At 43.2% G+C, this 25,289-nt stretch overlaps 1 protein-coding gene across 1 annotated transcript in view; it reads left to right on the forward strand.

Moving 5' to 3' along the window:
* LOC106969466 (uncharacterized) overlaps positions 1-25,289 on the forward strand; it is a 44,174-nt gene that overhangs the window by 2,459 nt on the left and 16,426 nt on the right. The window contains exons 2-13 of the mRNA XM_027061520.2: positions 7,826-7,860; positions 7,976-8,062; positions 10,544-10,600; positions 10,928-10,957; positions 14,371-14,415; positions 14,773-14,820; positions 15,182-15,228; positions 15,338-15,387; positions 15,662-15,879; positions 15,991-16,241; positions 19,290-19,424; positions 22,363-22,501. Coding sequence (XP_026917321.2) covers positions 7,826-7,860; positions 7,976-8,062; positions 10,544-10,600; positions 10,928-10,957; positions 14,371-14,415; positions 14,773-14,820; positions 15,182-15,228; positions 15,338-15,387; positions 15,662-15,879; positions 15,991-16,241; positions 19,290-19,424; positions 22,363-22,501 — 1,142 coding nt within the window. The remainder of the gene's footprint in view (positions 1-7,825; positions 7,861-7,975; positions 8,063-10,543; positions 10,601-10,927; positions 10,958-14,370; positions 14,416-14,772; positions 14,821-15,181; positions 15,229-15,337; positions 15,388-15,661; positions 15,880-15,990; positions 16,242-19,289; positions 19,425-22,362; positions 22,502-25,289) is intronic.

Here is a 25,289-nt window from a genome sequence, read left to right on the forward strand (position 1 = left end):
ACCATATTCTTTCATTTCTTTGTCAGTGAACTTTTTTTTTCAGTGCAAATTATATGCCAAACCATGTGTTGGATGCTGGGGATGTGGAATCCTTGGCTATACACATGCCCTAACTCACACTCTTTTTGTTTCTTTTCAGTTCCCAGACTTGTAAATAAATTACAGCAGAGCAGTGCAATAACCCCATTAATCCAGGTGTATATCAGATGTTGTTGGCTCAGGGAGGGGAACAGAGAAGTGATTCCTTCTCCAGGGCTGACTCATGGGAATTCCCCTACCGCATACATCGTCAGCTCAGGCAAGCTGTCCTTCTTGTCCACCCCGGGCACTTACGATTTCTTTCTCTTTTCTCTTCCGCCTACCCTCCTTGTCTTCTCACTGTTAGAAATGTTCTAGCTTGGTTCCAGTCCTTTTCTCTGCTGGCCCCACTTCCCTTTGGAGTATATTATGCAAAGTTCTCATTGATAGTTATAAGAAAGAAGAAGGGAATAAACCTCAAAACTGTTCCCCCCAATTCCTGTCACCCCATAGCTGCCTTTTAGGCCATATCCCCAATGCAGTTTAGCATTGCTTTACCTTGCTCTCCCACCAGCCGGGGTCATCCTCCATTCACAACTGTGGCCTGTAAAGCTGAAGTTCTAAATACTTTACTTTTCCTTTCCGAGATGATGAAAATCCTTTGTGTGTGTGTGGGTGCGTGGGTGGGTGGGTGCGTGTACACAATCATGTAGAAAACACAAGCTTCTTAAGTGGCATATCACAAAGCAAACACATCTATGTAAACACAACCCAGGTCAAGAACTAAAACATGGCACCCCAAAGCCCCTCTCACTCTCCAGTCCCTCTTAGTCGTATTTCTCCTCCCTAAAGGAAAGAGAGCTTAATTTTGCTTGTTTGTAAACTTTATAAACATAGAATCATACGGCATATAATCTTCATGCCTGGCTTATTTTGTGTGACACTACATTTGTGAGAGTGATCCACATTGTTGTGTGTAAGTAGTTCCTTCCTTTTCATTGTTTACAGTATTCCATTTCACGATTGTATCGTGTTTTTTGATGCATTCTACTCTTGATGAGCATGGTAGTTTCCAGTTGTTGCCTACTACAAAAAATGTGCAATCAATCCTTCAGCCTTTCGATACCCAAAGGCCTACCAGTTTCACCATTATTTTTTCCTATTGGAGTAACCTAAAAAGAGATAGGGGTAGGTGAAGGAGCCGGCTGGGTGAGCCAGCCCTGTGGATTTTTCATCTTTGCTAGCACTAAGTACCTTTGGAGGGACTGAAGACTGTGTTCTCATTCAGTGACCTAAACATAGAAGAAAAAAAAAAACGTGGGATGGCTTCTTTCGTGAGTGAGCTGATTGGAAGTGGTGATCTTTGGAAAAGAAAGAAGAAAAGAAACTAGGTCATGATGGGAAACCAGCTTGGTTTGGGAAGTATCCCCAAAGGGATGGACAGCTGGTGGCCCAGGGTACCCACATCTCTCCTGCCCTCCTCTCTCTACCTTCCCTTTGTTGAGTCTCTCATCTACCCCAGGGCTAGTCGTGGAGGGCTTGCCTCAGAGACCTCGAGGTCTTTCTGTCCTGGCTTGTATGGAGGGGGACTGTTGGCTTCTAGAGCACAGTTCTGAATGAAGGCAGTTTCCCTGGAGTGTGCTTTAAGAATAACCCCCTGGAAGGTTTTTGTCACCTAGTACTACAAGGCCTTGGGCTTGGCTGGCTCTTGTGGTCTGGGGGACTGAGGTTTTCTTTAGAGAGAGTCTTAGGCTTCTGGGCTCAATACAAACAGTGTGTGAACCTGCAAGTTGTCAGGGGGTCAGTTCTGACAAGTTTAGGCAAGTCCCCATGTGAGATGCTGAGGACAGTGGGTTCGGGGATCTATACTATTGACTTCTTCCTCTGCTTTCAAGTTTTAAATCTTCCCAGGGTGGAAATGCAGAGACTGCTCAGCAGACTGAATAATTGCCACTTTGCATCCTGGCAGTTGCTATCAGTTTGGTTATAGAGTTAGGATTTGTCCACCTCCCTGACCTTCCTCATCTCCTGCTTCTCTCCCTCTGACCACACTTGCTCTCCCCCTGTTCCTGGACCTTGATCAACTCCTTCCTGTCTCAGACAGGAGCTGCCCCCACTACTCCCATTTCTTCCCTCTTGTCCATTTCTGCTTGTCCTTTGTGGCCCAGCTTACATGTCACTTCCCCAGGGAGCCCTCCCCAATTCCTCAATCTTAGAGGAGCTCTCTTGTCATTCTCTCAAAGCACTTCTTGTCTCAGATACAGGAAGTCAGGCTTCCCCATCAGGCTGATGGGTTTTGTTGCTTTGTTTACTCGTATCTGGCACATACTCCACATGTGTTAGTTGAATGAGTGGATTGATGAGAAAACCAAGACCTGAGACAAGTTGGGAGATTGTCTCTGCTTATAACTTGTGTGATTTTGGTTATTTATCCACGTACCCTCTCCTAGGTTCCCATCTCCTCTTGTAAAATGATGCATTGGATTGGAAGATCTTGTGGGTTCCTTTCATTTGCAGCTTTTTCTGAGCCTAACAACTAGAGGATTCTGTTTGTGGGGAGGCAGCACTCTTTGAAAATGCAAGATGGCCTTAGCATCATGGTTTAATTGGCTGTTTTGTTAGTCACATGCTTGTGATCTTAGTATCAGAGCTCAGTTCTTCCTGTTCTCATAGCCTGCTCTGGGCTAACCTATAGCTTATGTTTGTTTTTATTTTGCTCTTCTGGCATCATATACATATGTATTTGTTTTCTGATTAGTCTCCCTTCTCCATTAGGGTGCTCCATGGGGACAAAGTTCATGTGTCTTGTGTTACTTTTATATCCCCTCTGCCTAGCATAGCACCTGTTGTACCGTAAATAGTTAGATGTTTGTTAATTTGAGTTGATGAAAAAGAGATCTGTATTACAGAGAATATTGATTGCATTGGGGTTATTGCCTGGGAAATATAGTTATTTCATGATTAACTCTAGTTTGTGGCTAACATAAACTCTTTTCCACTTAACCCATTTGCTTATAGGTTTTACTTTGCTTTTTATGGTCCATTTTCTAGAAGGTGAATAGGGGCTGAAAGGGGTAAGATACTGGTTGGTTTCATTCTGGTGAAAAGTTAGTTAGAGGAGGATTTGGGGCTTATTATGGATTTAGTTATACCAAAAAAGTCTTTCCTATATTTGAAAATTACCTTCACAGGCAGTAGGAACCTTAGTAGGAAGAGAGACTGGTGCTGTCATCTGCTTGGCAGAATTTTTTGCTTTTGGTTGTAAAAGGGTATTGATAAAAGCTTGGGCTCTGCAATCAGATGGACCCGTATTCTTGGGTAAGTTACTCAAGATCTCTGAGTGTTATTTTCCTCACCTGTGAAATGGAGATAATGCTAGTCCAGTGACCGGCACTCGAAAGATTGTCGTGATGATTAAATAAGCTCTGATCGACGCATGCCAAGTCTTTGGCTGAATTTCCAGTACACGGTAAACATCTAATAAATACAGGCCATTGTCATATTAAGGTTTTATTTTTACCTTAAGGATTGTTAAAAAAAAAATTAAGTGGAGAATTATTACTTCTTGAGCCAGATTTGGGTGAAATCATTCCGATGCCTGATATCAACCTGTCCAGGCGGCACAGAGTCAAGCTGAGTGCTGAGGCTGGAGAACGGGCTTCCTCAGAGGTTAGGATTCTTGAATTCTAGTTGCATCTCACCCTTCACCAGCCAGTGCCGGCTCAGCCAAGTGACTCAATACCTCCCGAGCAGCAGTGTCCTCATCCACAGGTGGGATGGCAGTACTGGCCCTGCTTCCTGCTTCCTGGCAGAGCTGGTATGAGGAGCTGGTGCTCTCATGAGTTTGAAAGCGCTTTGGAACTTTTAAGGTAACTGCACCCATGTGAGAATTTGGTGTTGCTCTCAGGTTTCATTTCGTTGCAGCTGTGACTTAATTCCAACAATAATTGGTTTTATCCATTTGCACATATTTTACTATTTTATTTTATCTCTAAAGATTTATTTATTTTTGAGAGAGGATGAGCTGGGGAAGGGCAGAGAGTGAGGGGGACAGAAGATGCGAAGCAGGCTCTGTGCCAACAGCAGCAAGCCCAATATCGGGCTCGAACTTAAACTCATGAAACATGAAACATGACCTGAGCTGAAGTTGGACGCTTAACTGACTGAGCCACGTGGGTGGCCACACATATTTTAATATTATCCACATTTCCCAACTAACATGCAATAAATACCCTCATTGAATATCAGCCCTTTGAGGTTTCAAGCCTGTTCTTTCAGTCCTGTAGCAGCTCGGGGATTTTACTGTGCCAAGATGCAGGGTGTTTTTGTTTGTTTCCCCTTCCTGTAAGGGAAAGGGGCTGTACTAATCTTGGGAAGCTCATAGGTATGAGGCAGCATTTATATTTGATGTTGATGTTGGAACTGCAATAAAATTTTACCTAATAATAATGATTAAGTCCAGATCAAAATTTAAGGAGCTTTAAATGCTAAGTAAATGTCTATGCCCCTTTCCAACTTATCTTCAGTCCCTGAATTACACTGAGAATATATGGAATGGGTGCTATCTCTCGATGGTTGCTGTGGTTTTACGTTAGAGCAATGCACATGGCAAAAGAGAGTGTGGGGGCCTAGCATTCATGTAGTGGTAAGGAGCCCTGTGGGTCCACTAGGGTCTGCCTCCTCCACGTGGCTGGACTGGGCAGGTGCGCTGCCTTGCGGGCGGGTTCCCCCTCGTCGGGTCTAAGCCCTTCCCCCTGAGCTGCTCCCCCTGAGTGTCTGGCCACTAATCTCATCTCAGACACCACTCACTCTCATCCACTTCATGGAGAAAATAAAGGATTTTATACAGAGGCTTTCTGGGTTTTAGCAAAAGTTCTAATATCTAAGTAGATGTATATATGTCTGGAAACAGAGATAAGCAGCTGTAGAAAGGGGAAAATGAAAGCGCTAGTGAAGAGGAAAGCATGGTTTTGTTGAGGACACAGAAGTGGGTTTTAACCAGGCATATTTTGTGCAATATGAATGGCTAACTTTCAATCCATGTTCTCATAATTATTTTCAAATTAAAAAGCATAGCGACTGCATTATAAGAGGCATGAGTCTAGAGGAAAAAAGATGTAATGGTTGACTTGTTCTTTTATGCGTCTCACTAAAGACCATATTTTAGCCATTCTTAGTTTCTTGAAGCATTTCCCAATTACAGGATCACCACCACCGCCCGACCTTTTGAGCAGGAGTTGAGGACTAAAAAATGAGAGGATTTAAGTCTGAAAATGAGAATGTGCGTATCTCCTAGAGTCGTGGAATTTGGGAAATAGCAAATACTTGGGGAAGCTTACCAGTGTAAAATCTTGAGTCGAAGAGGTTTACAACGTCTGGGGTCCCAAATAACTTGGGGGTGAAGAGGAGGGAAGGGAAAGCGGTTGGTCTGCTACTGCTTTAGCCATCGTCACCCTCAATTGAGGGTTGAGGGTTGGGGGTGGAGTGGTGGGCAGTGACGGAAGGCCTGGTAGCAGGCAAGTACATGGGCTTAGAAGTTCTAATGGCCTAGAGTCAAGTGCTGCTTTTCTAGCTGTTAGCTCTGTGGCCCTGAGGGAGTTAAGTAACCTGTCTGAGCCTCACTCTCTGCATTTGTAAAATGGCCTTCACAGGCTTATTGGGGTGATTAAATGAGAAAATAAAGATTTTAAACACTCTAAGTGCAAATAGCATCATTGTTTTCTTCAGAATCATCAAAGATTCTGATTCAGTGGGCCCAGAAAAACTGTTTTTGGAAGTCACCTCCCATAGTTCTAATGTTCCTCGGACCATACTTTGAGAAGTGCTCTTCTTAAAGGATGAGTAGGAGTTTTGACATCAAGGGGAGGGCAGGGTGTCATTTACATGCACTCACAACTCCAGGGGGTGACCTAACATCATAGCACATGTCCATGGAGCACCCAGAGTTGGGGTACATGACTTGGAAGGCCAGAGGCAGTGACCCTGTGTGGGGGGATAATGATAGAGTGAGGTGTGTGTGTGTGTGTGTGTGTGTGTGTGTGTGTGTGTGTGTGTTAGCCAGGGTGTGCTTGGGACACTGAAGATCTTTCACTCTGGGGGACCACTTAGGGTGGGAGACCAGGGAGCAGGGTGCAGGTCCTTGTGTGCTCTGCTAAGGAACTTAGGCTTTAGCCACAAAACAGTGCAAAGCACAGAAGGGTGTAAACAAGGACATGATTAGACCTCACTGACGGTCACATGATGGGTAAGCCAAGAGAGTGAGACTGCAGTTATATATAATATTTATGAGGAAATTACAATCAGCTAACCAGGTGGTGAGAACCAATGAGAGAGAGAGAGCACCACTGAGTGAGTACACACATGAACTGAGACAGAGACAGCGTGTGTTGAGGAGGGGGCAGATTGGAGAGATATATAGAGGGAGGCTCAGGAGGACAAGGACCAGCTGCCCGATGAGGAAAAGGGGGCAGGAGCTGGTGCTGACTGTTTCCAGGTGGGTGATCCAGGGATGGAATTCTCTGCAAAGGCAGATCAGGAGGAGCAGGTTTTCATGAAGAGGGAAAGCAACGATTAGTTAAGTGCTGACCGTATTTAATTTAAAGTGCTAAAGTGACCACCAGTCCCAGGCACCTAAAACTCCAAGGAGAGGCCTGGGAAGGAGGTGCAGATTTAGGATCTGAAATGTTGGCATGAAGGTGAGCCCCGAGGCAGTGTGAGGAGTAGGGTGCACAGATGTGCTTCCGGGTTACGTCGATGCTCCAGAGGCTGGAGCAGATGGGGCCAGGGGATGAAGCACACAGAGAAGAGAGGTCACTGCAACAGGGGAGGTGGGAAGTGGTGGCAGACCAGGTAAGAAGGGACGTGGAAGCTGTGGAGAAGCCTGTCACCTTGGTCTAATGAGACAGTGGTCACTAAGGACTGAGGAGGCCCACTGGGTCTTTTGGGCAGGAGTCACTGGTAACGTGGGAGAGCAGCAGCCAGGTGGCTTTGAGTCTAGGAGAAAATAGGGAGGAGAGTGGAGATCATGTGTTCTCTTGTGAGACTGCTGCATGTAGGGCACAGAGAGTTCAGCAGTGGTGAGGACAAAGGAGAGACCTACTTACGGGGGAGCTATGTGCACCCTCAGTACTCAGAGTGCCATATCTGAGGGAGGAGTCCAGAGAAGCAGAGCGAGACAACCTGGGAGAAGGAGGGTGACTCACCGAACTGGATGGAGGGTCTAGAGGCCACTGCAGGATTGGAGTTAGGATTGTGTTCCTGGAGAGGTGACAGAGGAAGGCCAGATGGCTGGGCGTGGATGGGCAATACTGTGAATCTTAAAGGTGCTGTGATGTCTCCCCAGGGTGTGTGTGACAGGACAAGAAGTCCATCAGGTGCACACCTGATAAGCTCCATTGAGTGTTTGGCATGGAGTCAGGCCATAGGTGGAGAGTGAGAGGGCCAGGAAATCTATTGGGGAAGGAGAGAGTTCTTTAATTTGCAACATATCTGGAGAAGCATAGTATAATGATCATTTTGAAGATTTTCATAATTATTTTATGTAAAATTAGTATCCTGTTTTTAAGTTTATTCATTTATTTTGAGAAAGAGAGGGCTCAAGTGCATGAGCAGGTGAGGGGCAGGAAAGAGGGAGAGAGAGAATCCCAAACAAGCTGCATGCTCAGTACAGAGCCTGATGTGGGGCTCAACCTCACGAACCATGAGATCATGACTTGAGCTGAAATCAAGAGTCAGGTGCTTAACAAACTGAGCCACCCAGGCGCTTCTAGTATCTGTTTTTAAAAGTCTTTTTCTTTTCTTGCTCTAGTGATGATCATCACAATGCCTCTTCAGAAGAGAAAGGTATGGTATTCTAAGTCATTGTTGAGTTATTAAAAAACTTAATCTATACTGTATAAAACATTTGAAGTTTTAGAAAATGATTATTTATTGACTGCAGCCACTTTGTTCCATTCAGGCATTTACTGGCTGTTGGCCTGCAAGCCAGCCTCCTTCCATGGGGGTCAAGAAGAAACCGAACAAGGAGCCAAACCACTCAAGATTGGTAGGTGGCAGTTTTAATAAGCAAGAGAACTGACTTATGAGGCTTGTCTCCGTCTGCTTGGTACTTTGAAGCTGGGCATATGTGCATTCATGCATTGAGCGTCTGTGTCAGGATGGGTATTGGCGAATCAAGGTGATAAGACACAGCCGTGGTCCTCCAGGGACCTTGGAGGACCTCCAGACCTCGGTTTGCCAGTCGGATAAATGTGATAGGGTAGATCACAGAGGAGGCATGGCTAACTTGGTGGGATGAGGGAGACTTTCAGCAGAAGTGATTTGGGGCTAGGTCTTAATGGATCCCTGGGAACTCTGGACCTGGGGCCTGGGAGAGAGACTTCCGTGCAACAGGGAGGTATCTGTTAAGGCTTGGAGAAGGAGTGGCAATCATCCTATTTGGGGAACATTCAAATTTGGGGAGCGGGGGAGTAATTAAAATAGATTGATTCTAGCCCCGTGGTTCTCAACCCTGGCTACACATTGCAGTCATCTGGGGACTTTAAAGATCAATACTGCTGTTCAGGCCCCACCTCAGACCAGCTAAATCAGAGGGTCTAGGGAGTGTCTGAGTCCTGGGCTTGGATGTGTTGGGAGAGCTCTCCAGGTGATTCCATGGTGCAGCCAAGGTTGAAAATCACTGTTTTATGCTTCCAGCCCTGGAGGACCAAGGCCATGTCCCATTACTTGATTTCCTAGCACCTGTTCTTACACAGTCAGTGCCTCACCCTCCACTCAGGCATCCTCTCATGCAGGAACCTGCCTCCTACTCCCCCTCTACACCCACATCCAGTTAGTCACCAGCTCCTGGGGGTTGATCTGCTGAAGTAATAATGAGCATGTTTGTAAGTCTTAACAACATGGTTGAGAGTGCAGGTTCCCACCAGACTGCCTGAGTTGAAATCTTAACTCCAGACTTCTTGGCCTGGAGTTGGGGGGGTGGGTGGGTGAAGGGGAAGATGGCATGGAGGTGGTGGTCTTGCTTAAGTAAATTAACTGGCCTCAGCTTACATCACTGGACAGTTGTGAAGATTAACGTGTAAATATACGTAAAGCATTTTATATAAGTATATGGAAAGTATATATACACAAAATGAGTAAATACATGTAAATACGTGAATATATATATCGATGTGCCTGGCACATGGAACACTCAAAGCCGCTCTTAGCTGCTATCATTATTGTTCTCATCATTATTCTCAAATCTTTTCTTTCCTCCATGTAACTGCTGCCAATCTTTTGTTCTGGATGGAGGGAGGGAGGATTTGAGAGTGATGCTAATAACTTTCCATGTATGTGCTTGCTGAATCCTGATCCTGCATGGGGGCTGGGGCAGTGTCTGCAAACTGGGAGGAGGAGAGAATGCGGATTGGTAGTGGGGGCTGAACCTGGCCAACAGATTAGGCCTCGGGCGCTTCTGGGGTCTGCTGGGAGAGTCAGGGTGCCCCTGGAGGTGGAGGTTGGAATCCAATTGGGAAGCGGGTGCAATGCCCTCTGAGGGCTCTTAAGGTGGAAAGGAGGCTGGGAATGGGGAGTGGAGGCTGGGGCGTAAGCAATTGGGGGGTGGCAGAGAGGCCATGCAGGGTGGGCGGAGGGCACGCAGAGAGGTAGGAGAGCCAGGACCGACCTCACGGGAGCACCATGCGAGAGGGGGAGGTAGGTGTCTACCTGTGGGAGTCATTTTCTGGGGGTTCATGGTCCTTTAGGGACATCATGGAGAGGATTCCTAACTAGTGGTGGGAACAGAAGCCTGATTGCAATGGCTGAGACACTGAGTTGGGGGTGAGGAAGTGAAAGGAGACCAAGGACACAAGGTCCCCATTCTTGGGGACCACTCTTTCCAGAAGTAGTTGCATAGTGTGGACTGAGTTTGTCCTGTGCTTCAGTCAGTGGTATTTACTCTCCAGAATTCTGCACTGTTGTGTCATTGAACTTGTGCATGTGAGCTGTCCAGAGGTGCAAGTACAGGAGGAAGACAGGAGCAGTAAGGGCAAATCAAGGCTGGGTAGGACTTGAGTGACAACCAAATAAAATGATTAGTGCAGGCAAAGTGTGATTTGAGCTCCCACTTAAACAATCAAAGTATATTTTATCCATTTCCAAAGGAAAATCAGCCCCCTTTTATATGAACTGTAGTTTTGGATTCAGTAAGAATTTATTAAATTAAGAAGAAATTAATTGAGTTTGAATCTGTTTTATAATATATATAATTACGGGGCACCAGGGTGGCTCAGTCAGTTGAGTGTACAACTCTTGATTTCAGCTCTGGTCATGATCCCTGGGTCATGGGATCAAGCCCCTTGTCAGGCTCCATGCTGAGCATGGAGCCTGCTTGAGGTTCGTTCTCTCTCTCTCTCTCTCTCTCTCTCTCTCTCTCTCAAATTAAAAAAAATAATATGTAGAAATTATTTTACAGAACCAGACTTTAAAAAAATAGTTCCTATTTTTTGTTCACTGTGTACTTCCCCCGGCATATGCCTCTATTCAGGAGAGGACAGCAGTTCTGAGGACAGCAGTTCTGAGGACAGCTCTGAAAGTGAATCTGGTGAGTCACATATGTCTTTTTAAGTTATAGAATTCTAGTTAAACATATGAACCTTTATTTGTATTTTAAACTAATGCATACATCCCTTATATGGTGTGAGGACACATTACCAGTGTGGTTTTGTGAAGTCCTGAAAAAAAATACTTACATGGTAAATACTTTCTAGCTGGCAAGCAAAGCGGCCGAACAGGATGAGCTGAAGAAGAAAGACAGGAAGTGGTTGCTATTGGCGAAAGGCAAACATTTTACCTATTCTCCCATTAGCCCGGGTTTCCTCTTGGTTGTCAAGAGAATTTGATTTAGACTTTTTTTTTTTTTTTTTTGTAGATAATGAGGAACCAGAACCAGAAAAAACAAGTAAGTACATCCTTCCTCTGAATTTTATTTTTTGTTGTTGAAAGGAAGAAAGGGAAGGATCGCCTTTGTTACCAACTGCTTGTTCTTTATCTTTTAATATGCAAAATTAAGGTAAACATTGGGAAATTTCTGTAAGCCGTTTTGCAAATTTGAGCTCCCTGCACTAGCAGTACGTGGCATATGTTCTTGATCTGCGTTGACCGCAATCTACAGTGCGGCCACAAGCGGGCCTGGCTTCCTTCTGTGGTGGTCGCTGCTCACAGATTACAGCAGAGTGAACTCTTTGCTGCTGCAAATGTACCATTTGTGGTTTAGAGTCTCCTGGCATGCCATTCTAGTTATTTGTGAGCAACTTGAGTATGAAACCACTTTAGGGGCATGGATTCTAAATATAAAATACGGTTTTCGTCAAGAGTTTTGTAAGTGACTAAGCTTTTATTTTAAGTGATTGTATTTTACTGTAGGATTTTTTTCCCAGTTCTTAGACTGGGATCTGCCCATGAACACTGTAGCAAGGCAGTCAGAGGGCTCCTTTGTACTACTATTAAATAAATGAAATCACTTCACTCGGAAGTCCTGTGTAGAACCTGATTCTCTCTGCAGCTTCCCATTGGGGAACCTGTGATAGTAACTGTAAGTTTCTTGCAATCGTGTTATGCATTGATAAGAACCTGTAATAATCTGTGTATCACCCTTGCAGAGCTGTCATATGCTGATACCTATAAAGAAAAAATGTGTGCCTCAGGTCTCTATACATTATGGATGATTTTCATCCTTTAAAAATGCAGTCAAAAGTCTAGCCTCTATAGAATGGTTTAAGATAGAAATGAAATTAGAGAGCTGTGCATTGGAATCAGGTCTCTGATGTTATCCCTGGTAATAACTGGGTAAAGGGCCATAGGGATACGGAGTCTGGAGGCAGGACGCTCAAGCTGCAGAAGCTAGGCCTGGCCCAGGGCCTCACCAGGGCAGGCAACCTAGGAGGAAGGCATTTGGAGTCAGTGAGGCTCAAGATAGGCTCAAAATTGGGTGGGAGGGTGCAGTCGTTCTCAGCAGGGTGTGTGTGGAGCAAGACACAAGCCCTGGCCCTTGGCTGGATTAGACTTCTTGGTATTCTTTGGCAGTGAAAGTGGCCTCGCATCTTCTGTGGGCTGGCTGAGCATGCTTGTCCTAGGAGTGAGCCCCAGGTCATGTAAGGGGTCCTGCCTCCCCGCAAAAGTATTCTCTTTGTTAAAAGAGAGTTTTTATCCTTCCCATTAGAGGAGAGATCAGAGAGGTACCCACCCATTCACCTCCATTCTCAGGTCAGGCAGAAAGACTAGGTAGGCCACCTTGGAGTATTTGCTCCTCTGTGGGCTAGCAGGCAGTGCAGGCCCACTCACCCTCCTCATGAGTGGATATGCTTTCTACTCATGGGCATGAACTCTGGGGCCACCCTCGTTATATGGATTGAAGGGAAGCTGCGATTTACAAGTTGGGGAGAATTATATCACTTTTCTCTGCTTTGGCTGGGAAGACGTGGTCAGAGACTCTGTATTTGCAGGCTGGTTAGGATTCTCGAATCTCTTTCCCTTTCTCTGCTCCCAAGGCAGAAAAACATGGGGTGTGGATGAGACACAATGTAGATATACAGCCCATAAATAACTTATAATTTTATGATCCTTCATAGGACAGTAGCTGAGGAAATATGATTGGAGGATTGTGTGATGTAGGGTTTGGGTATTTCACATCTGTAGTATTCTCAGTCCAGGACTCTGAATACTTATAGTCTCTGTTTGCCACTTTATCTTAATGCTGTTTTTTTTTAAATTTTTTGTGTATTTTTATTTATTTTTGAGAGAGAGAGCGCGCAAACAGGTAAGGGCAGAGAGAAAGGGAGAGAGAGAATCTCAAGCAGGCTCTGCACTGTCAGCACAAAGCCTAATGTGGGGCTTGAACTCACAAACTGTGAGATCATGACCTGAGCTAAAGTCGGACACTCAGCCGACTGAGCTACCCAGGGGCCCCTTAATGCTTTCTTTTAAAGCTGATTCTGTCTTATAAACCCTGGTCCCTGGATATTGCCCCAGTAGGCCAGGAATCAGGCAACTTGTGTGTCTTGGGCTGGAGTGCTCTTCTGGGGAGGGTCTGTACCTTCTGGGCATTGGTGATGGCATAGGACCTTGCATATGTGTTGAGGAGTGCTTTACCCATGGGGTGACCCTCCCAAAGGTTGTTCAGACCTTTAAAATATAAGTGACAATGTTGTTGTCTAGAATTCTTGAATTTTTTAATGAGTCCCGCTTATCACCAGAGCAAAATACTAGTTAATAATAGTTATCTAACACTTACGGAGCACTTAGGGAATGGTAATTTGTGTTCCTAAGTTTTGGGGGTGATATTATTCTAATCCCCGTTTGACAGATGTGGAAGGCAAAGCATGGGGAGACTTAGTAATATAATCGCAGAGTCCAAGCTCATGCAACTAGTGGCCAGTGTAAATAATAGAAGAACTTATTGCTCTTTCTTTCTTTCTTTCTTTCTTTCTTTCTTTCTTTCTTTCTTTCTTTCTTTCTTTCTTTCTTTCTTTCCTCCTTCCTTCCTTCCTTCCTTCCTTCCTTCCTTCCTTCCTTCCTTCCTTCTTTCTCTCTCTCTCTTTTCTTTCTCTGTTCCCTTTCTTAATATTATTTTTGTATTATGGAATTCTAATCATTCAGAAAAAAGTCACTGAGCGCTTACCAGGCCCTAGAGATACAGTCCTCATGAAGCTCACATTCTAGCAGGGAGAGAGACAGGAAGCAGGAAACACTAAACTGTACAGTGTACCTGGTTGGGGAGATGCCCTCAAGGAAAATGAAGGGCGAAGAGTGAGTATGTCAGGCAGGCCCTCTTGCAGGGGAGTGTGTGTGTGTGTGTGTGTGTGTGTGTGTGTGTGTGTGTGTTTATGTGTTTGTCAGGAAAGCCTTTCAGATACAAGGATGTTTGAGCAGAGACCACAAGGAAGTGAGGGGAGGAGTAGCATGAGCCTTTGTAAGAGGAGACAGTATGGGCAAAGGCCCTGAGTTAGGAGTGTGCTTTGGGGATGGAGAAATGGCAAGCAGTGATGGGAGGGCAGTAGGTGTGGGGAGGCAGGCAGGAAATGAGGTAGTGGGGAGCCAGATCATATAGGGCCTTGAGCCCTATATGGAAGGAGTCTGCATGCTATATCAGAGAGTCTTACAATAGTTCCAGTTTAAATATGCTTAAAATAGGATGTTGATTCCTTTCTCCCAAGCTAATCTCTAACTCTAACAGCTTGAGGGCTGACGCCAGCCAAGCATTTATGATGGGCCACGAAGGAGTCTTCAGTGGGGCTGCAGCCCTCCAGGAGAGACACTGGCCTAGGTGAGGAATAACTAATGAAGAGATTGCTCATGCCCCTCTTGTCTCCACAGATGGGGAGCCAGGAGAGTCTTCCACTGAGGAAGCTTCTGCTCAGGGTAAGAACCAGGCAATATGCTTACCCTGCCAGTTTCCTCTGTTTCTCTCCCATGACATGTGGGTCAGGTTTGCAGGATGAGGACAGAGCCTTCACTGCTGCATAAAAAGATCACATAAAGATTTATGTGCCAAGATGGGGTGCACTGAAGTCACATTCAAGCTAATTTTCACACCTTAGACCTGCAGTGGGATTGACAAACATGATGTATCATGTGTCATTGGATTAACTCCTGCAAGTGTTTAAATACATGTTTAAACTCCTGTCAGTTGGGAAGCTGAAGGTGGGTACTTAAGTAGTACATGACTTACCCGGTGGATGACTTGTGCCAATACATGTGTGATGATCTCTTTCACAGTGCAAGAGTGGGAGGATAAAGACTTGCCCAAGGATCATTTACATTCAGGTATAAACTTACATGTTCCAAAATATTCTTTTAGATCTTGTTATCGCTGAGGGGCATGTACTTTTGAATTTTGTGATCTGGTCATATCACATATATTTATTAAAAAATTTATCTTTGAGGGGCACCTGGGTGGCTCAGTTGAGCATCCAACTCTTGACTTCAGCTCAGGTCATGATCTCAGGGTTGTGTGATCGAGCCCTGCGTTGGGCTCTGAACTGAGCATGGAGCCTGCTTAAGATTCTCTCTCCCTCTGCCCCTCACCCCTGCTCTCTCTGAAATAACAAAAAAAATTAAATAAAAAAATTTTATTTGAAAATGCCAATCACATTCATATAAGTAAAACCTTTTTTCTATTATTTAGAACTTAATAAAATCCAACCTTCCTGTGAACACTGTAATGCTGAAAATGTAAGTATCTTTTAATTATAAAATATGATTTCCTAGTTTGCTTTAAGAAAACAACATTTACTTATATATTACTCGCTTATGTGCGTATGTGTGTATACTTTTTCTTCAGAAACAGAATGAGCAAGTGACCCCCAGGCTCCTTTCCCGGGAACAGTTTTTGTAAGTAGTTGTGAATACAGAAGACTTAATATCGTTAGTAATTTAACTTTGTACATAAAAATGACCCCAAATAGGGGAAACACAAAGCAATATCACTAATTTCACACATTTTATGTAACTACTTGGATTGTTTTCTTTGATAGTGATGCTTCTTCAAAATGTGGTAGAATTTCATTAGTGCTTTTGAATGAAATTAAAAACCTAAATAATTTTAAAAAGTCCTTTGCTGACCAAATGTTAGGCCTAAACAGGTGTTCTTATCTGTCCAATGCAGGCTAAAGTTGGACACGGAGGGAACTTACCAGTGCACAGAAACTGGCCTGATATTTGAGGTTAACAGAAAAGTTGACATCAAGTATTGCGTTTTGTCCTGGAGCAAATACGCAGACCTGGTTGTTAAGCCCTGGATTGTTGGTGGACCCTTGTTTGATGTTAAATGTGACCCAAACTGTCTTACTTCCATTCAGTTTCCACATTCCCTCTGCTTGGGTCGTAAGTACTCGTTTTCTAAAAGTCTCATTAGTGTGTGCATGTGCGTATATAAGAGTATGTGTGCCATCCGTATACTGCCTGGAACACTAATTTACCTTCATGCTTTAACAGACCATGATGCCAATATGACGTTCAAAGTCTTACATGTTAAAAGTTCTGGGGCCTCGTTAGAATCCACTGTGGATCATTCTGCAACCCATGTCAAGTGGCATGTGAGCTCTCTTTCTCCAGTGGGACCTGTTATTCAAAGTGAAGAAACAGTATACCACCATGGGGCCGTGATTCTCTACAAAGCCATTGACCATAATCCATCCTTGTCTTTTCGAGTGTACATAGCAACCAATAATGAGTCCTTCATCAAGGTAAAGTTAATGAAAATGAATAATAAATGTTGAATACTCTGTGTTCAAACGTTATGCCATGTTTATGTGGGTCCTGTCCCTGTTCATTTAAGTGTCCCCCCACTGTGGGTCTAATTTGGCATAAGGTTCTAAGGTCAGTGCCTTGGTGTGTGCCAAGTCCTCAGGTTTATGGGGTATGGTTGTCTGTACGTGTAAATAGTGTCAAGAAGACGACAGATGGGGAAGTAGCTCTCCATAGATGAGGATGGCCCAGACAAGTAGGCCTGGCTTTCGAGAGGGTTGGCTGATGTACACTCCAGGCCATTTATTTTCTATAGCCGTGCTACTCAAAATGTGGTCTGGGACCCAGGGGGCCAGGAGTGTTGACATCAGCAGGGAGCTTGGTAAAATGCAAAAGCTCTAGCCCACTCCAAACCTCTAGAATCCGAGCCTGAACTGGGCAGGATTCCCAGGTGATTTGCGTGCACATTAAGAGTTTGAGGAGCACCTGTTCTGGAACACACGGGGGAGCCATTTGAGGCCTTTCGGTCAAATGTAGGATGACTTGAGGTTTCTCTTTGCCTAAAGTTCCTCACATAAGATCCACCTCCCAGGTTAACTCATTGCAGAGGAAATTTTTGGATAAAAATTGGCCTGTGGTTCACATTCTGAGTTTTGTAGAGCAGATATTCATGAACCACCTAACTGTGTTTAAAGCAGCGAGGCCTGAGGGGTGGGGGTTTGGGTGTTCATAATGGAACCAGTTTTCCAGAATCAGGATGTGATGATTATCCCGCTTTCTGAATGCTTACATAGTTAGAGCTGTGGCAGTTAGATCTCCTGTTATACCTTTAGCCATTTTCTGTACAGTTGTAATGGTTTAGAGGTGGATGGAGAACTGAAATAAATAAAGTAGACAGAAAAAACATGACTCAAAATTGTCCTTTCAGATTTGAAATGAGAGTTTGACAGAAGTTAAGAAAACAAACATAAGATCTGTGATAAAGTGTACAAAATGATGAGTTGTAGTTTGAGTTACAGAATTTACATTGACAAGGAAGAAGAATTTCCTCTGCCCTACAAGATCCTTCTGGCTGCCCTTCAAGAATCAGGTTGACATGAGACAGATTAACAGGAGAAAATCTAATTTAATTTTGTATGTATTGGGAATCCACACAGATGTGGAAATTCCAAAGACACTGGCAAAATGAGGTATATATGTCATTGTGAACTAAGGAGAAGGGGGCAGCATTCTGGGACTTCAAAGGGAAGGAATACACTTTGCAAGAAAATGAAAAAGAGTAAATGCTTAGTAAACAAGTGCTTGCTGGGCCACTCAGAAGCAATGGAACATAGAGGACTTTGATGAAACAGGCCTTGCAGGGTTCCTCTCTGTCACCATACCTGGTTCATGTCACGTAATGTAGTTTTCTCTGGTGATAGTTCTCTTCCTGGAGGAGGTCCTGTATCCAACTTCTTCTAGGCAATTGTAGGGGAGGTAAAGAGTGTTTCCTGAATCTGCTGGGTTTTGATTGCTTTTTCAAAAAATTTGTTTAAATTAATTTTTTTAAAAATTCAAGTATAATTAATATACAGTATTATATTAGTTTCAGGTATACAATACGATTCAACAATTTTGTACATTACACAGGGCTCTTCATGATAAGTGTACTCTTTAATCCCCTTCACCTATTTCACCCACCTACCCACCCTTGATTGCTTTTTAAATCAAAATAGCCTTCATGCCAAAGTAGTCTATCTTGGGGTAGCCTTCCCTTGGCCCCCTACAACATGAAACTACCTATTTCCAGTGTTTTTAGGTTGTAGTGTTTGCACAGCTTTAGAAACGTAAGTTATATTGATTATAATTGGCAATATATATTAAAATTTAAAAATTCTATTAAGTAATAGGTTTTTAGTTTCTTCCTAAGGTAAAATATGCTTCCTTTAATCTTACTAAAGTTAATACTTTCAGTTGGGAAGCTAGTCCTCAAAATAGTATAAAAATAACCCCATCTAAAGTAGAATTACCATGGATTTGGAATAAATATATATAGATATTTTTTGAGAGCAAGAGAGGGCCGGTGGGGGTGGGGGGTGAGGGGGTGAGGGGGGCAGGGAGAGGAGGAGAGAATCCTAAGCAGACTTCCCACTGACTTGGGACTCAAACCCATGAACCATGAGATCATGGCCTGAGCCAAAACCAAGAGTCGAGCTCTTAACCAACTGAGCTACCCAGGCACCCCGGAATAAAGTACTACTATTTAATGAAGTTCATATTTCAGGAAAGTAAATACAAGTAATTAAAAGGGTATTATCTGTACTTCCTGGGAAGCTGGGGTGAGGGGCTGATTGTATCAACAAATGTAGAAGAAGACACCACTAGAACGATAGGGAGCATAGCATGGTTAAAAGGCAGGATGTGCTTCCTGTTGATGTTTGATTTTTACACCTTCCTGGGTTGTTTTTTTCCCTACATAGGAAGAACTCCTTGAACTTTGCCTTCAGGAAACCTAAATTTCATGTTCAGCTACTCAGCTGTTTTACAAGTGAGCCTGGGCCAAAGTTTCCTTTAACCTCTTTGGGGCATTCAAGCTATACATATAAAATCAGGGACCCCTCTGGGACAGTTGTGAAAATAAGGATGGGAACATGTAAGGTGCTGGGTAGAAACAAACTTCGGGTAAAGCAGAACTGTTGACAATAAAGTAGCTGCTCTCTGTTCACATCATCGGCATATAATCAATACGAATGTGTAACACTAGCCCTAATTTAATTTTCTCAAATCCTTCAGAAGCAAATTTTAGGTGCCATGCAGGGTGGGTGCTTTGGCTGTAGTGCTTTGGCAGAAAGAAGTTTGGGGACCTAGAAGCCTGAAGTGCAGATCAAAGGTGCCTTATTCGCCTCTATGGCATTTCTTTTCAGAGCACCATGAAAGTTTCTCCCTTGCTGTCATTTTGTACAGGGAAATGAAGATAATGCAGGGCGGCACATGCACTGCTCGGATGCTTAGAGTCCTTACAGTTGTTGCTGATGCATTTCAAAACCAAAACCTATTTCTACCTTCAGGATATTTCCAAGTCTGTAAAGCACTCCTCCAAGAAATTCATGAAAATTGACAAGCCTCCTGTTTGCCAGAAGTTATTGCAGAATGGGAAGAAATACAGACTGATCAGCGAACCAGAAGCCGAAATTACCCCAGAGGTATATATATTTTGAAAACCACTTGGAGTAGCAGCAGGATGTATATTTTGTAGATATGTATTCTGAAGGTTTTAAAATAATGTGTTTTGTTCTCATTTTTAATTTAAAAGAAAGCAATTGTTTTGCTAAACTTGAAGCTTATTCCAGAGATGCTGTTGAATTTCAGAATTAATCTGAAAAATCGACTTATCTAATCTCTTTCCCTTTAAAAAGGTTTTAAATTTTCTTGAGTTTTTTTTTTAATTAAATTCAATGTTAGCTTCAAAGGAATAAAAACCTTAAGCTTGATTTTAAGTCACAGAGCACTGAAGGTTAATGGAAAAGAGTTGCTAACAAGGATACTGGCTTTTCTTACTGGAAGGCATTTGAAAAATAGTTATGAGAACAAATTGTCACTAGGTTTCAACTATTCACTGTACACATGACATTTGTAAGTGATTTTGGTTTCCTGTAAATGACTAAGTTATTTTTAAAACTTATTTTCATCATGTGCTCTGATTGTGTGCTGTACCTTATCTAACTAGACATCTGTGTGGAAATTCTTTTTGTACACCTTTTTATGTTTGTTTTATAGTTTATGAAAAGTTGAAAACAACGTTTTGATTCCATTACATTAAAATATGAAGCAAGAGAGAGCTGATCGCAGTGGCCCATGTTGCATTATTTTATTATATTATCAGGGGCCTGGTGCCCTGGAGAAGTAGTCAGGTTGATCAGATGGCCTTCTATGACCTTCCTTTCCAGTTTCAAAGGGTCTGTTTCCACCTGGTGTGTTTTCAGCCTTACAGTAACATGGCTGAAGAAACTAATGTGCAAAGTGGGCCAGTGAGCCACTGAGTCCCACGGCCAGGCGGTGGGAGAGCCTGGCCCTGAGCCCCGTCTGCCCTTGGGTCCTAATTCCACAGTCTTTCCACTGGGATCTGAGAGGTTCTCAGCCCTTGCAAGCTGATCAAGCCCTGGCAGATGCTACCTCAAGATGATCACAAGAAGCCAACTGCGGTCTTGCCTGGGAGGTGGAATTAAATGTGAAGGGCTTGCTTAGAACAGTGTGATTCTTGGCCTTTGCTGCAAAATGGAATTCCCAGGGGAGCTTTAAAAAAGTCTGTGGCCTGGGTTCCATCTCCAGAGATACTGACATAATTGGTTTGGGAGTGGCTTCGGCATCGGGCTTGTTAAAGCTCCCAGGGTGACTATAGTGTGCTGCCAGGATTAAGAGCTACTAGGAGAGGGAATAGTACACATTCAGTGGGTAAATCTGTCTAGGAAAGGACTGAGATGGTCCCCAGAGCTCTCGTTTACACAAGATGATGGTGGGAGGGCTTTAAATAGTCTAATTCTGCCACCAGTTGTGTGCTCTCTCTCAACCAAATTTCTGGGCTATAAAATGGGGGATAATCTCCTAGTATTGCCCAAAGGATCATAGAAAGGTAATGGTTTGGGGGTTCTCTGAGAGTTGTGAAACTCTGTAAATCTAAGGTATTCTTGCTGATTTTATACCATTAATGATGTGTTTAACTGTCATTTATCAAAATTGCCTATTAAAAGTCAGTCTGGGATAAGAGCTAAGAGTGTCATGATCTTTTCCTTCAAAAGATGCCAGTATAGAAAGAGACATACTATATTCATGTAAATAAATAATTTTAACATGTCATGTGGTATTACCATAGAGATGGGTGTGGTGAATTTCAGGAAGGGTTCCCATGTGGTGACATTTGTTCTGCGTTTCAAGGGAGAGAGATTCACCGGGGAGGCAGCTCTCCCAGAAGAGGAAACCATAGTGCCTAAGTGAGGTGATGGTGATGTGCATCTGGGCTCAGGGCACCAGAATAGTTCCAGGAAATGGGAATGCAGAGGGCTTTGGGAAAAGTGGGGCCACAAGAGAGAGAGAGAGAGAGAGAGAGAGATCTTCACTTTGTAGGCCTTGGTGACCTATTAAAGGTTGTGAGGATAATGCTAGTGATTTGTAATGGGAAGGGAGAGGGGCAGGTTAAGATCCCTGGTTTTTAAAGGTGGTGCCTAGTACATTCCAGTGATTTTTTTTTTTTTTTTTTTTTAAAGTAGACTTCTCCCTCTAGGCTTGTGAGTCAGTCTGCAGAGGAGCAGAGGAGGTCCAGGACAGGAATCAGTCTCTGTAGTAGTTAAGAGAAGTCAGAAGGTGGGGCACCTGGGTGGCTCAGTTGGTTAAGCATCTGACTCTTGGATTTTGGCTCAGGTCACGATCTCATAGTTTGTGAGTTTGAGCCTCTCATTGGGCTCTGTGCTGATGGCACAGAACCTGCTTGGAATTTTCTCTCTCCTTCTCAGCCCCTCCCCCACTCGTGCTCACACGCGTGCGCGCTCTCTCTCTCTCTCTCTTTCAAAATAAATAAATAAACTTAAAAAAAAAATGAGGAGTCAGAAGGTGTGGATTCAAATTCACTTCTACCATTTCCTAGATGTGGATTTAGGCAAGTTTATTAGCTTCTCTGAGATTCTTTATCCATAAAATAGCAAAGAAAGGGTTTGTTGGGGGAAAGGTGGTATTCAGTGACAGAGTGTGGCTAAAACACTCAGTGTAGTTCTGTCAATGTTTTAAATCAATTCCAGGCTGTGGAATGATCGAAGCAAAAGATGGTGAGGAAGTTTAAAAGCACCTACAAAAGGGTGATTAGTTTGGGAACGTGAAACACTGAAACCAAGAAAGGGCTGAACAGTTACATCTTAAAAAAAATAGGGCCAACATACTGGAAGCCTCAATGAAGTAGAAAAGCAGGTTGGAGTAATGAGGGTCTAGAAGCAAGAGAATAAGAGGGTCTGTGATTAAGGAGTGGCATTTCGAGCATCAGAGTTTCAGTAAGCATTCAGGTCAGCACTAACCCTTCTAGTATTCCTTATTTGACATTTGTTATTGTCAACTAATGCAACTTTTATTTTTAAAAATCCCCCCCCTTTTTTTAAGGAAATCGAATTTGTTGACGGTTCACTTTTAAAATTGAAAAGTTACATTGAAGTGTATTTGGAGCAACCAGTGGAGTTTAAATTACTTTTGGTTGAAATGGATTCTGAGGAAATTGTATGGAAAGCAAAGCTGAGAGAATGTAAGTGTTTTGTGTCTTGAATGAAAACTCTGATTTGTGGGTTGGTTGGGGTGGGAAGACAAATAGACTGATTGTCTGTTTCATTACCATAACATTTAAAAATGTGATTAAGAGACACAAAAACCCCAGCTAGGCTCTGATTCTCAGGCACCAATGTCCAGACCCCTCGGTCAGTGGGTATAGTTCAGTGAGTATGTGGAAACTTCAGGCAGTGGGTGGGCATAGCCAATAGAGTGTTGTTTTTTCCCCCTTACCATTCTGAGGTTTGGGTCTCAGATATGTATGTGTGTGTGTATATATATATATATATATTTTTTTTTTTTTTTTTTTTTTTTTTTTTTTTTTTTAATGTTTGATTATTTTTGAGAGAGAGAGAGAAAGAGGTGGGGAGGGGCAGAGAGTGAGGGAGACACAGAATCTGAAGCAGGCCCCAGGCTCTGAACTGTCAGCATGGAGTCCAAAGCGGGGCTCAAACTCATGAACCACAGGATCATGACCTGAGCTGAAGTCAGATGCTTAACCGACTGAGCCCCCCCCCCAGCGCCCCATGGGTCTCAGATATTTTAATGTGAATTAGGGGTACCCTGACAAAGTCTCTCTCGTGACCTGGAGGTACATTGATATTTTGTCTGACCGCCTGTCTCGTTTGCCTCACGAGCTGGTGGCTCCTGCTGGGTGTGATCACAGCTGTGCTGTGGGAATGCATTTCCCTCTTCTGATATTTTGGTGCTGGGAAGTCCGCTGACAACCACCTTTTCAACATGCTCTCCTGCTCTGGGAGGAGTTGAAGAGGACTGCTGCTGATGAGGACTGCCTCTGGGAGAGGGGAGACTCAGGGGGATACCCCAGATCTGCCCCTGGCCTCCTCCTCAGGCAGGTCTGAGCTTGAACTCCAATTCTATTGAAGGGAGTTATTAAAACAGCAGAAATGTGGATAGTGAGCACATTTTGGACCCAGAAGGGAGGCAGAACTGTGGGTTGGGAGTGAGGTCCTATGGGTTCTAGTTCCAGCCCTAGAATTGACCAGCTGTACGTGAGAGTGTGGTCAAGTCTCCCAACCCCCTTGTGGCTGTTGTATCCTCATCTTCAAATGGCACTGAGGTCCCTCCTGCCACCGCCATGTGTTTGTAGTAGAAATTATTTTTGTATCATTTGCATTTTGGATTATGATACCTTAATTCTGTCCTGGTATATGTAATACAGTGTCATTTCAAAAAAGCAGCACAAGTTGGTAAGTGCCACTAGCTGGATTTTAACCCACTCTCCTATTAATTTCATTCTCCAGAATTTTAATTTTGTTGTACAAATGTAATAACAATGAGGATCTGTTAAGTATTCTATAAATCTCTTTATCATCTGAACAACATTTGAATCAATTTTCAGCTACTTTCTTTTGTATCCACTGGGTTATGTGTAGACAAAGGAATTTGGTAACTGCTAATGGTAACAGAATGAGTGCTGTGTGTGGGTCATATATTCATGTCTTTCCAAAATACAGATTTCTGTCTGTTAGAGTCTGTATTTCTTGCCATGTTTTATACTCTAGAAATGAAACCTGATTTAAGCATTTTGGAATTCTCAGTCCTAGTTTAAGCATGAACCTTTTTGGTAGATGGGATTGATTCTTACTCTCAATATTATACTCTTTGTTTGTTTGTTTCTTTTTTTATTTATATTCAAGTTAGTTACATACAGTGTAGTCTTAGCTTTAGGAATAGAACCCAGTGATTCATCTCTTACATAGTGACACCCAGTGCTTATCCTGAAAAGTGCCCTCCTTAATGCCTGTCACCCATTTAACCCATCCTTCCACCCTCTCCCCCCTCCAGCAACCCTCAGTTTGTTGTCTGTACTTAAGAGTCTCTATGGTTTGCCTCCTTCTCTGTTTTTATCTTATTTTTCCTTCCCTTCCCCTATGTTCATCTATTGTGTTTCTTAAATTCCACATATGAAATCATATGATATCTGTCTTACTCTGACTTATTTCACTTAGCATAATACCTTCTAGTTCCATCCATGTCATTGCAAATTGCAAGATTTCATTCTTTTTCGTTGCCAAGTAGTATTCCATTGTATATAAACACCACATCTTCTTAATTCGTTTATCAGTTGATGGACATTTAGGTTCTTTCATAATTTGGCTATTATTGATAGTGCTGCTGTAAACATTGGGGTGCATGTGCCCTGTTCGAATGAGCATTTTTGTATCCTTTGGATCAATTCCTAGTAGTGCAATTGCTGGGTTGTAGGGTAGTTCTATTTTTAATTTTTTTTTTTTTTTGCTTTTGTTTTTAAATTTTATTTTTTTAAATTTACATCCAAATTAGTTAGCATATAGTGCAACAATGATTTCAGGAGTAGATTCCTTAATGCCCCTTACCCATTTAGCCCATCCCCCCTCCCACAACCCTCCAGCAACCCTCAGTTTGTTCTCCAGATTTATGAGTCTCTTCTGTTTTGTCCCCCTCCCTGTTTTTATATTATTTTTGTTTCCCTTCCCTTAGGTTCATCTGTTTTGTCTCTTAAAGTCCTCATATGAGTGAAGTCATATGATTTTTGTCTTTCTCTGACTGACTAATTTCACTTAGTATAACACCCTCCATTTCCATCCACATAGCTGCAAATGACAAGATTTCATTCTTTTTGATTGCCGAGTAATACTCCATTGTATATATATACCACATCTTCTTTATCCATTCATCCATCGATGGGCATTTGGGCTCTTTCTATACTTTGGCTATTGTTGATAGTGCTGCTATAAACATTGGGGTACATGTGTCCCTTCGAA

Source organism: Acinonyx jubatus, chromosome C2, assembly GCF_027475565.1.
Source record: "Acinonyx jubatus isolate Ajub_Pintada_27869175 chromosome C2, VMU_Ajub_asm_v1.0, whole genome shotgun sequence".
In the NCBI taxonomy this organism is placed as follows: domain Eukaryota; kingdom Metazoa; phylum Chordata; class Mammalia; order Carnivora; family Felidae; genus Acinonyx; species Acinonyx jubatus.